Raw genomic sequence first — 17,010 nt, 5'->3', positions numbered from 1 at the left:
TGGAAGATTTTTAATCACAGTTTCAATTTCAGTGCTTGTGATTGGTCTGTTTATATTTTCTATTTCTTCCTGGTTCAGTCTCGGTAGGTTGTGCTTTTCTAAGAACTTGTCCATTTCTTCTAGGTTGTCCATTTTATTGGCATATAGTTGCTTGTAGTAATCGCTCATGATCCTTTGTATTTCTGCAGTGTCAGTTGTTACTTCTTTTTCATTTCTAATTCTGTTGATTTGAGTCTTCTCCCTTTTTTTCTTGATGAGTCTGGCTAATGATTTCTCAACTTTGTTTATCTTCTCAAAGAACCAGCTTTTAGTTTTCTTGATCTTTGCTATTGTTTCCTTCATTTCTTGTTCATTTATTTCTGACTTGGTCTTTATGATTTCTTTCCTTCTGCTAACCTTGGGTATTTTTTGTTCTTCTTTCTCTAGTTGCTTTAGGTGTAAGGTTAGATTGTTCATTTGAGATTTTTCTTGTTTCTTGAGGTAGGATTGTATTGCTCTAAACTTCCCTCTTAGAACTGCTTTTGCTGCATCCCATAGGTTTTGGGTCGTCGTGTTTTCATTGTCATTTGTTTCTAGGTATTTTTTGATTTCCTCCTTGATTTCTTCAGTGATCTCTTGGTTATTTAGTAGCATATTGTTTAGCCTCCATGTGTTTGTATTTTTTACATCTTTTTCCTGTAATTGATACCTAGTCTCATAGCGTTGTGGTCAGAAAAGATACTTGGTATGATTTCAATTTTCTTAAATTTACCACAGCTTGATTTGTGACCCAAGATATGATCTATACTGGAGAATGTTCCATGAGCACTTGAGAAGAAACTGTATTCTATTGTTTTTGGATGAAATATCCTATAAATACCAATTAAGTCCATCTGGTCTAATGTGTCATTTAAAGCTGTGTTTCCTTATTTGTTTTCATTTTGGATGATTTGTCCACTGGTGAAAGTGGGGTGTTAAAGTCCCCGACTATTATTGTGTTACTGTTGATTTCCCCTTTTATGGCTGTTAGCATTTGCCTTATGTATTGAGGTGCTCCTATGTTCGGTGCATAAATATTTACAATTGTTATATCTTCTTCTTGGATTGATCCTTTTATCATTATGTAGTGGCCTTCTTTGTCTCTTGTAATAGTCTTTATTTTGAAGTCTATTTTGTCTGATATGAGTATTGCTACTTCATCTTTCTTTTGATTTCCATGTGCATGGAATATCTTTTTCCATTCCCTCACTTTCAGTCTGGATGTGCCCCTAGGTCTGAAGTGGGTCTCTTGTAGACAGCATATATACAGGTCTTGTTTTTGTATCCATTCAACCAGTCTGTGTCTTTTGGTTGGAGCATTTAACCATTTACATTTAAGGTATGTATCGGTATGTATGTTCCTCTTACCATTTTCTTAATTGTCTTGGGTTTGTTTTTCTAGGTCTTTTCTTTCTCTTGGTGTTTCCTGCCTAGAGAAGTTCCTTTAGCATTTGTTGTATAGCTGGTGGTGCTGAATTCTCTTAACTTTTGTTTGTCTTTAAAGCTTTTAATTTCTCTGTTGAATCTGAACGAGATCCTTGCTGGGTAGAGTAATCTTTGTTGTAGGTTTTTCCCTTTCATCACTTTAAATATATCCTGCCACTCCCTTCTCGCTTGCAGAGTTTCTGCTGAAAGATCAGCTGTTAACTTTATGAGGATTCCCTTGTATGTTATTTGTTGTTTTTCCCTTGCTGCTTTTAGTATTTAATTTTTGATAGTTTGATTAATATGTGTCTTGTCGTGTTTCTCCTTGGATTTATCCTGTATGGGACTCTCTGTACTTCCTGGACTTGATTGACTATTTCCTTTCCCATGTTAGGGAAATTTTTGACTATAATCTTTTCAAATATTTTCTCAGTCCCTTTCTTTTTCTCTTCTTGTTCTGGGACCCCTATAATTCGAATGTTGGTGTGTTTAATATTGTTCCAGAGGTCTCTGAGACTGTCCTCAATTCTTTTCATTCTTTTTTCTTTATTCTGGTCTGCGGCAGTTATTTCCACTATTTTATTTTCCAGGTCACTCATCTGTTCTTCTGCTTCAATTATTCTGCTATTGATTCCTTCTAGAGAAGTTTTAATTTCATTTATTGTGTTCTTCACCATTGTTTGCTCTTTAGTTCTTCTAGGTCCTTGTTAAATGTTTCTTGTATTTTCTCCATTCTATTTCTGAGATTTTGGATCATCCTTTATTTGCATTACTCTGAATTCTTTTCCAGGGAGACTGCCTATTTCCTCTTCATGTGTTTGGTCTGGTGGGTTTTTACCTTGCTCCTTCATCTGCTGCATGTTTCTCTGTCTTGTCATTTTGTTTAATTTACTGTGTTTGGGGTCTCCTTTTCCCAGGCTGCAGGTTTAGAATTCCCATTATTTTAAGTGTTTGCCCCTGTCACAGACACCCAGTGGGTAAGGTTGGTTCAGTAGCTTTTGTAGGCTTCCTGGTGGAGGGGACTGGTGCCTGTGTTCTGGGGGCTGGGGCTGGATCTTGTCCTTCTGGTGGGCAGGACGCAGCCAGTGGTGTGTTTTGGGGTGTCTGTGAACTTAGTATGACTTTATCCTGCCTTTATTCTTATCACTGTGTTGCTCTCACATGACTCTGTAAGCCTGGAGCTTCATGTGCCCGGAAAATCGTTCAGCTGCTCCCTATGACCTGTGTTGAAGCAGGGCTGTAAAAAGCCTCATATCCTCTTGGAATCCTAGGCAGATTCGTGACCCAGGGCAGATATATTTTTTTGGTTCATTCCTAGTTATAAATGCTAATTCCCTCTTCTCTCTTCCACCTCAGGGAAACACTCATTTTGCCTTCATCCCAAAGCAAATGTAGTCTTCTTTTGTATTTTATGTTATCCTCTAGTTATGTGTAGAAGCAGCCCTGGAGCATTCATATGCTCAGAAGAATCAGCCTTCTCTTTGTTAGAATGTCAGCCTCTTGAGGATGGGTGATATCTAAGCTTAACCAAGTTGCTTTCTAGATAAAGCTCTTTCTGACCAGAGTGGTCTCAGAGTGGCCTAGGGTTCTTATTAAGTGATTTTATTTCTTCTATCAAAGGAACAGTGGGGTTCTCAATTATATGTTATATTTTGAATCTTTGTTTTAATGAAGAGGTACCAGAGAATCTTGGTGATTTCAGAGTTTAAATTTATTTCCCTGTCTGTATCAATAAATTATTGTTTCAAACAAATGGTGTTAGATGTTTTTTTTCTTTTTCAGAATTCAAAAAAAGTTAATCACAACAACAGTTTTAGGTTATATCATAAAGGTTACATTTTTGGGAGTTAGTTTTACAAAACGAAAAAAAAACACCAAAAACCCAAAACCCACAGTTGAGAAACTGTTGAGTGCTAATAATCTTTACAGGAAATTCCTGTAAAGGAAGTTGGATTACTCACTCTTTCAACTAAACCTAACCACAAACCTTATCTAGTGAAGGAGGTTGGTCTGGGGAGAGTTTTAGATGCTTCATCTTCAGGTCATTTCCTTCTACTTATAGAGGTCATTAATTTGATTTTCCTCTGTATGACCATGAATTTGACAATGTCAGTGGTCATTTACAAAATACTAAAGGTTTTCCTTTTTTTTTTTCTCCAGGTTTAGCTCATTATTTACAAACTTGTGTGAGTTACATGTACTTTCTCCCTTTATCTCTCTGACTAGGAAGAGATATTGTAAACCTCTGAAAATGGATATTCTCACATGCTCATCTTCAGAGAGAAAAGCCGGCAGTCACTGAAAGAAAGACTTGAAGTTCCTTTCTCTTTTTCAACGTCTTAAGAACAGGAAATACAGGTAAGACAATGGTATATATTTTTTTCCACTAGATTTCCTAACCAGCAAATATAAGTTGAGAAAAGAACTTAAATCATTTTCAAAATGGATTGCTAACACAATTCTTTTTCATAAACTATTTTGTACTAATAAATTTGTTACCTAATTAGCAAATTTTCCATCTCCACATATATGGAGACTTTATAAAAAAAGCAAAAACTGGTGTTTATGAAATAAACCTATCTACAATGCTTTGAGCATTTTGTGGGAAAGGTGGAGAGCAGAGGGGTTCAAAATGTTTGCCGACTCAGCCATAAAAAGAAACAAAATTGGGTCATTTGTAGAGACATGGATGGACATAGAGGCTGTAATACAGAGTGAAGTAAGTCAAAAAGACAAAAACAGATATCATATATTAATGCATATATGTGGAATATGAAAAAAAATTGGTATAGACAACCTTATTTGCAAAGCAGAAATAGAGACATAGAGAACAAACATACGGATACCAAGGAAAAAGGTGGGGTGGTGGGGTGAATTGGGGGATTGGGATTGACATATATACACTATTGATACTATGTATAAAATAAATAACTAATGACAACTTGCTGTATAGCACAGGGAACTCTACTCAGTGCTCTGGAGACCTAAATGGGAAGGAAATCCAAAAAAGAGGGGATATATGTATACATATAGCTGATTCATTTTGCTGTACAGTAGACACTAACACAATATTGTAAAGAAACTATACTCCAATAAAAATTAAAAAAACAAAAAAGCAAACAAAAAAGGGCATAGATAGTCCCTATAATATCTAGCATAAAGTTTGCCACATAACAAGAATTCAGCAAATAGTTGTTGTACAAATGTGTATGACCAAGATTGGCAGTTTAGTTTAGATTGGGTTTTGTTAAGCTATTCGTATCTGTATTCCAGCATCATCATTTTTTTTTTTTTAATGAAAGAAAAAGAATATTCATTTATTTTTAATGACTTATTGGAACAAATACCTATAGATATCATTATATATATGATATATAAATTAATTATACAATATATCATGTATTAATTATTAAAACATACTCTGGTAAATATTATATATTCAATATGAAACAGGAGGAAAGGGGGCAGGGCACAACCTTTAAAAGAATTACATAGCCCGAGGACACAACATAAACTGATTAGAACAAAATAGGTCCAAGATGGCGGACGAGTCTACTTCCACTAGACCTTGAGCCTCAGTATACACTCATTGTAACACATCAGCAAGCTAAGCGACACACCCACAGGTGCCACGACAGTTCCAAGGATGACCATAAAGGTCAAAAAGTGGGCGGTGGCTCAATTCCTAGAAATCCCCACCCCTTCCCCAAAATAGCTGGAATACTCCTCCCACTCATCAGCGTATGAAATTACTCACCCCTATAAAACTAACAACCCCATACCCTGGTGCTGCCCTCGCCTTTTTTTTTTTTTTTTTTTTTTTTTTTTTTTTATAGGTATACCTGGATTTAATTCTCACTTCTACCGCTTGGTAGCTGGATAGCCTTAGGCAAGTTTCATACCTCCCTGAAATTTACTTAATTCAGTCTGTAAAATGGCATAATAACTTATTATAGCATCCTTTTAGGAATTTTAAATCAGTTCTTGAAATAAAAGTACACAATATATAGACAAGTATGGATTCCTCAATAGATGTTTGACCTTTCATTTCTCCACTATCCCACCCGCATCAAATAAAGAAAAATACTTTTTAAAATTCACGAATATTTCATTGTTGTAAAGTTAAAGCCATAAAAATAATCAAATGGCCTACTATCATCCCGTTAGAAGAAAAAAAAAAAAAGGTGTTCATGAGAGTTCCATATTAGAATACAAGTTTTCCTTAGGCACCTGTTTATGTATGCTATTCTGCTCTTTACAATAAATAATTAAATTTAAAAGACTTAATTCCTCACTTTTAAGACCTTATTAGTTTACAAATTACATATTGACCTATGCTAAATTTTATACCGACCCATGCTAATGAATTCAGTACAGAAAACAAAAAACACTGCACTCAAGCAAACTACATATATATATATATATATATATATATATATATATAACTTATATGAGAATTGCTACTCCAGCTTTCTTTTGGTTTCCATTTGCATGAAATACCTTTTTCCATCCCCTTACTTTCAGTCTGTATGTGTCTCTAGGTCTGAAGTGGGTCTCTTGTAGACAGCAAATATATGGGTCTTGTTTTTGTATCCATTCAGCCAATCTGTGTCTTTTGGTGGGAGCATTTAGTCCATTTACATTTAAGGTAATTATCGATATGTGTGTTCCCATTCCCATTTTCTTAATTGTTTGGGGTTTGTTATTGTAGGTCTTTTCCTTCTTTTGTGTTTCTTGCCTAGAGAAGTTCCTTTAGCAGTTGTTGTAGAGCTGGTTTGGTGGTGCTGAACTCTCTCAGCTTTTGCTTGTCTGTAAAGGTTTTAATTTCTCCATCAAATCTGAATGAGATCCTTGCTGGGTAGAGTAATCTTGGTTGCAGGTTTTTCTCCTTCAACACTTTCAATATGTCCTGCCACTCCCTTCTGGCTTGCAGAGTTTCTGCTGAAAGATCAGCTGTTAACCTTATGGGGATTCCCTTGTGTGTTATTTGTTGTTTTTCCCTTGCTGCTTTTAATATGTTTTCTTTGTATTTAATTTTTGACAGTTTGATTAATATGTGTCTTGGCGTATTTCTCCTTGGATTTATCCTGTATGGGACTCTCTGTGCTTCCTGGACTTGATTAACTATTTCCTTTCCCATATTAGGGAAGTTTTCAACTATAATCTCTTCAAATATTTTCTCAGTCCCTTTCTTTTTCTCTTCTTCTTCTGGAACCCCTATAATTCGAATGTTGGTGCGTTTAATGTTGTCCCAGAGGTCTCTGAGACTGTCCTCAGTTCTTTTCATTCTTTTTTCTTTATTCTGCTCTGCAGTAGTTATTTCCACTATTTTATCTTCCAGGTCACTTATCCGTTCTTCTGCCTCAGTTATTCTGCTATTGATCCCATCTAGAGTACTTTTAATTTCATTTATTGTGTTGTTCATCGTTGCTTGTTTCATCTTTAGTTCTTCTAGGTCCTTGTTAACTGATTCTTGCATTTTGTCCATTCTATTTTCCATTCTATCTCCAAGATTTCGGATCAACCTTACTATCATTATTCTGAATTCTTTCTCCGGTAGACTGCCTATTTCCTCTTCATTTGTTAGGTCTGGTGGGTTTTTATCTTGCTCCTTCATCTGCTGTGTGTTTTTCTGTCTTTTCATTTTGCTTATCTTACTGTGTTTGTGGTCTCCTTTTTTGCAGGCTGAAGGTTCGTAGTTCCTGTTGTTTTTTGTGTCTGTCCCCAGTGGCTAAGGTTGGTTCAGTGGGTTGTGTCGGCTTCCTGGTGGAGGGTACTAGTGCCTGTGTTCTGGTGGATGAGGCTGGATCTTGTCTTTCTGGTGGGCAGGTCCACGTCTGGTGGTGGTTTTGGGGTGTCTGTAGACTTATTATGATTTTGGGCAGCCTCTCTGCTAATGGGTGGGGTTGTGTTCCTGTCTTGCTAGTTGTTTGGCATAGGATGTCCAGCACTGTAGCTTGCTGGTCGTTGAGTGAAGCTGGGTGCTGGCGTTGAGATGGAGATCTCTCGGAGATTTTTGCTGTTTGATATTATGTGCAGCTGGGAGGCCTCTTGTGGACCAGTGTCCTGAAGTTGGCTCTCCCACCTCAGAGGCACAGCACTGACTCCTGGCTGCAGCACCAAGAGCCTTTCATCCACAGGGCTCCTTAATTTGGGATGATTCGTTGACTATTCAGGTATTCCACAGATGCAGGGTATATCAAGTTGATTGTGGAGCTTTAATCCGCTGCTTCTGAGGCTGCTGGGAGAGATTTCCCTTTCTCTTCTTTGTTCTCACAGCTCCCAGGGGCTCAGCTTTGGATTTGGCCCCGCCTGTGCGTGTAGGTCGCCGGAGGGCGTCTGTTCTTTGCTCAGACAGGACGGGGTTAAAGGAGCCGCTGATTCGGAGGCTCTGGCTCACTCAGGCCGGGGGGTAGGGAGGGTCACGGAGTGTGGGGCGGGCCTGCAGTGGCAGAGGCCGGCGTGACGTTGCAGCCTGAGGCGCGCCGTGCGATCTCCCGGGCGAGTTGTCCCTGGATCCCGGGACCCTGGCAGTGGCGGGCTGCACAGGCTCCCCGGAAGGGCGTGTGGCTAGTGACCTGTGTTCGCACACAGGCCTCCTGGTGGCGGCAGCAGCGGCCTTAGCGTCTCATGTCTGTCTCTGGGCTCCGCACTTTTAGCCGCGGCTCGCGCCCGTCCCTGGAGCTCTCTCAAGCAGCGTTCTTAATCCCCTCTCCTCGTGCACCAGGAAACAAAGAGGGACGTAAAAGTCTCTTGCCTCTTCGGCAGGTCCAGACTTTTCCCCGGACTCTCTCCCGGCTAGCCGCGGTGCACTAACGCCCTGCAGGCTGTGTTCACGCCGCCAACCTCAGTCCTCTCCCGGCGCTCCGACAAAAGCCGGAGCCTCAGCTCCCAGTCCCGCCCGCCCCGGCGGGCGAGCAGAAAAGCCTCTCGGCTGGTGAGTTCCGGTCGGCCCGATCCTCTGCGCTGGAATCTGTCCGCTTTGCCCTCCGCACCCCTGTTGCTGTGCTCTCCTCCGCAGCTCCCAAGCTCCCCCACTCCGCCTCCCGAAGTCTCCACCCGCGAAGGGGCTTCCTAGTGTGTGGACACTTTTCCTCCTTCACAGCTCTCTCCCGCTGGTGCAGGACCCGTCCCTATCCTTTTGTCTCTGTTTAGTTTTTTCTTTTGCCCTAACCAGGTACGTGGGGGGTTCCTTGCCTTTTGGGAGGTCTGAGGTCTTCTGCCAGCGTTCAGTAGGTGCTCCGTAGGAGTTGTTCCACGCGTAGATGTATTTCTGGTGTATCTGTGGGGAGGAAGGTGATCTCCGCGTCTCATCATTTTTTAAATGTATGACTTTGGACAATTTACTTCACCAAAAAAAAAAGAGTTTTGCCGAATTTAAATGCTTGTCTTGACTTGACTGTAAAATCTTTGAGAGCAGGAGCTACACTCTTGATTTTCTGTAATTCCTAGGCAATGGGATATATAGCTACCATGGATCATGTGAGAACAATAATAATATTATTTGAATTAAATACTTACTGTTACACCAGACCAAATGTCTACATGTACATGTGTTCCCTGGGTAGTCATTGCTGATCCCATGGGAAATTGTCTTTAACTGTGGGATTCTCCTACCTGAGCCTCAGATTCCCTGTTGACACCTGCCTTCTCCACCTGCCTTTCCTCTTTTGCTCCTCCCACCAAAAGCTTTGGTCAGAAAAAATTTTAGTTCATCATCAACCAAAGATAGTTGAAGGTGTAGTCTGGACCAACTGATTGGGGGAATCTTCAACCACTAACAAAAAAAATATGGCTCTCAAAAAGCAGGTATGGATGCTGTTTTGGATAAGAGACCCTTCAGATACTTGAAGTCACCCTTTTGAGCTCTTATCTCTTTTTGTGAGGTGACGGCATATGATGATAGGAAAATCAGAGTCTCTGAGACCCTCTTCACATGGACATGAATTCCTCTTCTAATACTTATAAAATGTGCAATTATCATTAATAGTGGGGACCACTCTCCAAGCAATGTGAGCCTTGGTGGTCCATCAGTGAAACAAGGACAACAACCATCTTCCCGAGTGCAACAGAAAGTATGTAAGAGAGCAGGACACCATTATGTTCAGTGCCACCTGCCCCTTGATTTACTGCCAAGAACAGACCTGCTGCCTGGTTTGGTTAAGTTTCCCAATGCTTGAAAAATGCTCGATAAATGCACCTTGTGTGATTCCTTATGATTCTTGGAAGTGTTTTGGTGATGGTGGAATGAAAGGCATCACACAGACATCAAAAGATCTTAAAAAGGTAGATGTTGACAAACAATATCAGTTGTGTTATCCCACATTGATGGGGTTTCCAGAGTGGGCTTGCTCTTGTGTTGCTCAGTTGCCAACAGTGTTGGTAATAACTGCTGTAACTTAGCACAGACCCAGCTCCCCAAGGTCTATTCTTGTCCCTGAGCAGGGCTTCCCAGAGATGATCCCTAAATCACAGTGATTTCCCTGACACTTGTTTATAATATAGAGTCCAATGTTCTTCTCCTTGAGAATATGATTTAATTTGATTTGGAGAGCCCAGATATCTGAATTTATAAAAAGCATTCTGGGTGATTCTTGTTATGGAGATAATTTGAGAAACACAATCCCAGAGACAAAGCTGTAGCCTAGAAACAGCCCCAGGCAGCCTGAGGTCCTACGCCAGTAGGTGAGGGTATCATGGACAGAACATCTGACCACTCAAGGTTGGGACAGGAATTCCTGAGGGCTGGAGACTTCTGGGTGTCATGGTAAAAAATTTTCTATAGGCTTGGTAATTCAAACATGGAATCACAGAATGTTAGAGCTGAGATGATCTTAGAAATACTAAAGTCCCATGATTCTCAAGTCAAGGAGCTTTAAAATAAAATGCAGATTTTCCAGTTTAATCCCCAGAAGTTAGGACCCCCGAAGGTGGAGGAACAACTGATACAGTCCAGATAATTTATTTTGCAAATGAAAAAACTGAAGTGCAGAGAGGGGCTAACTAGGGTCACACAGCAAGTTAATGGTTAAACTTAGGTTGCTATGCATTTATTTTGACTTCTCCTGAATTCTTTTGCATTTATTTGGACAACAGAATTGATTACAATTTATGCATGAAGCCTTTTCCTAGGATTTGGAGATAAGATTTCTGAAACAGGATCCCTGCTCTTAAGGAGCTCCCAACCTAGTGAGAGGACATGGTATATGAAATAACAATTTCACTGTGGTGTGGATAAATTCTGAACAAGGACTTACCAAACTCCTGTGTGAGTCACTCCCTATTCCTTGAGAGAGTGTGCAGGCTGCAAGACAGGCTCAGTTCTGCCGGCAGGGAGCTTTGGTTCTAGTTAGGGGAGAAGTTTATAAAACAAGATATTTTCCAGACAGTAGTGTGTGCTAAGACAGAGTAATATAACATGAGTAATAAGAGAGAGAGTTGCTGGCTGGTGCAGTGGTGAATAGAGAGGAGGAATGCCATTATGCGCATGGTCAGTGGTGGTCTCTCTGGGGATGAAACACAAGATAAATCATGAGAGAGCCGTATCGAGTCATACGGGGTTTTGCATCTGATGCTTTGGAATGGACTTTTTATTTAGTGGGCAGTGGGGCTGGTGAGGTTATCAGCACAGAAATGACATCCTCAGGCTTGATTTTTAGGAAGATGCTTCCAGTGGCCGGAGATGGGGAGATTGTCCCTTCAGGGGCTTTGTGGGCAAAGAAAGGGTAAGCAGGGGGTGGGGGGAGGTAGACCACATCTGAAAGGCAGTTGCTTATCCTAGGTCCTTGTTCCTAGACCACAGTCTTGGAAAGAAGAGCTACCCATTGTCACCAATGGGGATAAGTGATGCAGTGACTCTGGTCCCCGTCCGTGGCACTCTAGGTCCTCCATCATCTCATGAAGCCCTTTCGTGGCTGAGCACACCCTCCTCTCAGCAGGTCAGCAGCCAAGTGGAAACGTCCTGTACTTCTGGCCCCACCTGGGTACCCCGGTCTGGAGAGACCTCGCAGAGTGTACGACTCTGTCCGCCTCCGTCCAAGACAATGACTCTGTGGTTTTGGGGGGTTGTCTTTTCCCGCCTCCTCAGAGAAGTTGGGCCACACACCCTCTTCTCACTCTCACTTGCATTTGGCCTGCTACCCTGCCAGCTCATTCCCCTTGATTCGCTTATGGAATCAAGGCAGCACAGGAGGAAACACCTCCCCGTCTTGTCTTCCATGTGCAGTGTAGCCTGGGGAGGGTGTGGCTCTTCCCCACTCCCCACCTTCCTTCCCGAATTGCTCGTCTCCATCACCTTAAACCCTCTGCACGTGCTGGTCTGATCTATCAGTGGCCAGACCTGATGGAAACTAAGTCCTTCTTGTGCCCGACTTCTCTGCTTAGTGTCAGGGTGGTCTCTCTGTTCTGTTTCTTCTCTTCCCTTTGGGTTTATCCTTTTGAATTTTCCCTTGGCCCTGACTCACCCTTGCGGGCTGGTGTTCCTCCGGGAAGTCTATCTACTGTCTCCTCGCAGCCTCCTGACTTCTCTCGCTGGAACTCTCCCCTGTGGATCCCCAAAGGCACATCAAGCTCAATGTTTCTGTTAGAGAAACATACTTGTTGATCATTTATAAATATTAAAATTACTCCTTTCTGCATCTGAAGATGTTGGAGACATGGAGTGCTGTGTGTGTGTGTGTGTGTGTGTGTGTGTGTGTGTGTGTAAATGTTTGGAAATGAAGAATTTTATAAGTTGAGGACAGTATTTATTTATGGTAAAAGATGGAGGTTCCTGAAGAGAATGGTCCTGGGAAAGTCTGGGTGGAAGGTGTGGTTGCAGGAATGGCCAGTGAGCACAGGGGGCAGTGAAAAGAGGAATGTGCATGATGGTTAGATTGTGTGTGTGGACGTTGAGAGAGAGAGAGACAGGCAGACAGAGACAGAGACAGAAGCAGAGGTTGAGAGAGAGAGAGGGAGAGATAGAGAGAGAGAGATTGATTTTTGTCAGCTGCCCAAGAAACAGAGATGTTCTGGGAAGAAGACTTTTAAGGAGAACGTTTAGAGGGACCATATGATAGTAAAATTTCTTTTTCTTTCTTTCTTTCTTTCTTTCTTTCTTTCTTTTGCTTTTTCTTTCTTTCTCTTTCTTTCTTTCTTTTTTCTTTCTTTCTTTCTTTTTTCTTTCTCTTTCTTCCCCTTCCTTTCTTTCCTTCTCCCTCCCTCCCTCCCTCTCTTTCTCTTTTTTCCTTGAACCACCATGAACACAGTCCAGGGTGACCTTCCCTCCCTTTTATACTTCAGAGAATTGGTAGAAACGCCATCCAGTGACAACTTTTCCTGTCTTATTTGGGGCACAAAGAGTAAAGCATCCTCTATTCTCTAACAGTTACTACAAGTTAGCAACGTGCAGACATTCTCAAGTTTACACACCAGCTACCGCACTGGTTTCCCTAATTGGGGAGAACCTGACATTTTCCTTCAACTTGGATGATCTTTTCAGGAAAACTTTCACTTAACTCTTTCCAAATTACCCATGAAAATATACGTACTAGGTCAGAAACTTAGGAAAAGAAAAAGGATTCCATAAAGAAATGGCATCAAAAGACCACACCGTACGGAGTGTAGGTACAAGCAGTACCGTGAGTCTGAGATGTCCTTCCTCCTTTAGCTGTGTAAGAAGTGACATATGCAGGACCTGCCACACGCTGTTGAAAATACCACTCTAGTGTGGGAATGTGAAGGCTTGCTGGGTAGGACCTGCCCTTTCAAAACTTCCTGTGTGACTTGCGTTTTGATCACTGGTTACCGATTTCTTCATTTCCCATTTCTTGATTTACAGAAATGAAGATGATTCTCAGGGTGGAGCCCTGAATTACAATGTCCTCCACTCTGGCAACAGAACAGATGTCCTGAAGCAATGACAAGACCCAGAGAGAACAATGCTTTACTTGAGCTGGGTATTTCTTTGGCTTATCGCAGGAGGGAAAATTAAAGGATTTAACACTTCAGGTAGGGGTTTTTCACTTTTCATGCTAACCTTATGAGTTTTATGGTCCAAGTTTAAAGTGACAGGTATTCTGGGGTACATCGGCAGCATGGCATAATAATATAGAACATTTCCTTTCTACTTTTAAGATGGGGGTAGGAGGAGAAATTATTGGGGTGAACAGCTTTCAGTTGATACCAAGCACATCCATGTGGAACCCAGTTACTATATCTGGGTGTTCAGTGGAAGCAGCTGAAGAGGAATTAAAGGTGGGTTGGCAGCTCTAACAGGAAACCTCCGTTGCTACTGGTGATACTGAAGACCAGTGGGAGGGAATTAGAACAGGAACTTCTTTTCCCCACAGAATGGGAACCGTGAAGGAGAAAGACACCCAAGGGAGCTTAATCCCTTGTGAAACCAAGTACTCTTTGTAAATATGTTAGAATTCCTCTAATGTGTTTCTGTGCTCCTTTGTTTATTGTGGTTTTCAGATTGCTCCACTGGAAAGCTTCTTAGGACATACTCTGCAAGGTGTGGGGAGGAGTTTGTCTTATTTTGTGATTTTCCAGAGCCACAGAAATCCCATTTCTACCACAGAAGTCAACTCTCACCAACGCAAAGCTCTGAACACCTGCCCTGCAGTGGTAGTAAGAACCTATCTGATGTCCAATGGTACCTACAACCTCCAAACAGAGATCCACTAGTAGAAATTACACAAAACTATCCTCACGTGATCCAGGACAAGAGCACCCTTCATTTCTTGACCACAGAGATGAATCATGCTGGGTCATACATTTGTAGACCTAGGATTAGGTAAGTCCCAAGTACATTTCTATCTGAAAACATTACCAAATCCTTTACTATCTGGATATAACATCTGTGTTCACAGGACCTTGTTAACTTTCCTAGGAGCCCCAAGGATGAGGCCTGTTGTGTCAAGATGATCTTAGAAGTTAAACCCAAGACAAATATGTCCTGTGGGAGCTCCATATCGCATGAACAACTCCTTCTTCTTGGTAGCATGGACTCCATTTATTGCCCCGGTCTCAGCCACCAAAGTGATACACAAAGTCCAGAGGTGACCTGGTACCAGGTAAGAATGACTTCACTGATGCCGGAGCTTAGTTGTTATGGTAGCATCTCCTTATGTAATTTATAGAAATGTGAGTCTGAACCTGAGCTCTAGAGCTTCCCAAAGACTGGCCTCACACCTACAGAGAAGACCTGACTTTCTAAAGCAGTTTTCCCCTAGGTAGCCACAGAGTCCAATGTTCCAATTATTAGAACCATCCTTTTGATCAGTGTCAGTAAATTTTCTAAAATTCAAGTCCATTACATGTGAGGTTAAGATATAAACTTATGAACACCCACTCATTCAGAAGACCAGATTTGTTCAATTTTACTGCCTTTGGAAAGCAAAGGGCATTGCTAGGGTGAAAGGAACACCCAACAAGCATGTCTTGAAGGGTTTCTGAAAGAAGTAGGAGACTGGAATACTTTCCAAAGAGGACACCTCTGGGAAGACAGTTAAGGCAAGCACCTGGTAGCCTGGGTGACACGTGTATTGCACAGGTGAGTCAGTGGGGAGGGAGGGCAGTGCTAAGAGAAAAAGGGAACAGGAATCAGGAAAAGACAAGTTTCAGAATGATTCTGAGTTATGAACCACATGTGAGTAAACTTCATAACAAAAACATTTCCATTGTATTTTATAGTTTTTCTAAGTCCTAACAGATATATAAATGCCGCGTAAGCATCTCTTCCAAAGTCTGGGAATGTCAGTTGACCCAGGGTGGTGGAATCTGGGAATAGAATTTAAATCACCTCCTACATTTGTAATAATTGGCTTTTTAAATATTTATTTATTTATTTGGTAGTGTCGGGTCTTTGTTGCGGCAGGTGGGCTCCTTAGGCAGGCTCACGGGCTCCTCAGTTGTGGCTCACCCCCTCCTTAGTTGTGGCATGTGAACTCTTAGTTGCGACATGCATGTGGGATCTAGTTCCTGGACCAGGGATTGAACCCAGGCCCACTGTATTAGGAGCATGGAGTCTTAACCACTGCGCCACCAGGGAAGTCCTATGATAATTGTTTGAAGTTCAATACTTTGCTTTAAGAAATCATGCAAAACTTTAAATTTGACTTCCAAAGATATCTGTTTGTTAATATAAAAATATCATTTTAAATTGTCCCTGATCAAAGTCCAGAAAGTGGCCCATGTTTATCTGTCGGCTTTTTGTACCCCCAAACTTAGCAGAGTCTCCTGGAGGTAAAATTACCATTGGGTGAGACAATATTTCCTCACTTGATTCTCTTGAGATTCAGTGACAACTGGTGTTATTATGTCCCTCCTAGAAAGAACTGTACAGGGAGGGTGAGTGTGTGCTTAAGGTCTCAATTTTATATTTTAAAATGACACAGAAAATGTGCTGCCCTCAATAAAATCCTAATGTAAGATGCACCTTACTAATTATTAGAGAAGTGCAATCAAAACTACCATGAGGTCCCACCTCACACTGGTCAGAATGGCCATCATCAAAACGTCTACAAATAGCAAATGCTGGAGAGGTGTGGAGAAAAGGGAACCCTCCACCCTGTGGATGGGAATGTAAATTGGTGCAGCCACTATGGAGAGCAGTATGGAGGTTCCTTAAAAAACTAAAAATAGAACTGCCATATGATCCAGCCATCCCACTCTTGGGAAAGTTAGAAAAACCTCTAATTTGAAAAGACACGTGCACCCCAATGTTCATTGCAGCACTATTTACAATAGCCAGGATATGGGAGCAACCTAAATGCCCATCAACAGATGAATGGATAAAGAAGGTGTGGTACATATACACACAATGGAATATTACTGAGCCATAAAAAGAATGAAATAATGCCATTTGCAGCAACATGGATGGACCTAGAGATTGTCATACTAAGTGAAGTCAGAAACAGAAAGATAAATACCATATGATATCACTTATATGTGGAAGCTAAAATATGACAAAAATGAACTTATTTACAAAAAAGAAACAGACTCGCAGACATAGAAAACAAACTTATGACTACCAAAGGGGAAAAGAGGGGAGGGATAAATTAGGAGTTTGGGATTAGCAGATACACACTACTATATATAAAATAGATAAACGGCAAGGTCCTACTGTATAGCATAGGGAACTCTATTCAATATCCTGTAATAAACTATGATGGAAAAGAATATGAAAAAGGACATATATATATGTAACGTGAATCATTGTGCTGTATAGTAGAAACTAACACAACATAGTAAGTCAACATACTTCAATTAAAAAAAAAGAAACACGTTAATTTCATAACCTCTAAAATGAGGTTGGTAAGAATAGCCGATGGTTCTGTTCATTATTTTCAGTTCACTCTTAAGAACAAAACTTCCCATGGTTCAAAAGTATTTGTAATCTGGGATGACAGATGCCTTACTACGTCAAGGTAGGCTGTTCCCAAACCAGGCTTGCCCCGTTATTTAAAATGAAAATGCATTTGAATTTTCAATGATTGTATCCCTGAAATGAAAGCTATTTTCACTTTCTGGTAAAGCACAAGCTACACGGTAGTTGCCAGCTTTCTGCATATGCTGCTCTTA

General features: G+C 41.0%; 1 protein-coding gene across 7 annotated transcripts in view; it reads left to right on the top strand.

Annotated features, from left to right (window-relative positions):
- Nucleotides 1–3,465: 3,465 nt before the first annotated feature.
- The window catches only part of IL18RAP (interleukin 18 receptor accessory protein), a 34,111-nt gene continuing 20,566 nt past the window's right edge, over nt 3,466–17,010 (top strand). The window contains exons 1-5 of one of the 7 annotated variants that reach the window (XM_033401693.2): nt 3,466–3,551; nt 3,670–3,801; nt 13,262–13,431; nt 13,900–14,221; nt 14,318–14,501. In XM_033401693.2, coding sequence (XP_033257584.1) covers nt 13,362–13,431; nt 13,900–14,221; nt 14,318–14,501 — 576 coding nt within the window. In that variant the 5' untranslated portion in view covers nt 3,466–3,551; nt 3,670–3,801; nt 13,262–13,361. Of the gene's footprint in view, nt 3,802–11,238; nt 11,382–13,261; nt 13,432–13,899; nt 14,222–14,297; nt 14,502–17,010 lie in introns of those variants that run through there. The other 6 variants (XM_049696076.1, XM_033401694.2, XM_049696075.1 and 3 more) reach the window with 6 other exon arrangements.

The sequence above is a fragment of the Orcinus orca genome, chromosome 13 (assembly GCF_937001465.1).
Source record: "Orcinus orca chromosome 13, mOrcOrc1.1, whole genome shotgun sequence".
Classification (NCBI taxonomy): domain Eukaryota; kingdom Metazoa; phylum Chordata; class Mammalia; order Artiodactyla; family Delphinidae; genus Orcinus; species Orcinus orca.
The sequence above is the reverse complement of the archived record's forward strand: the minus strand, read 5'-3'. Positions and strand labels throughout refer to the sequence as shown.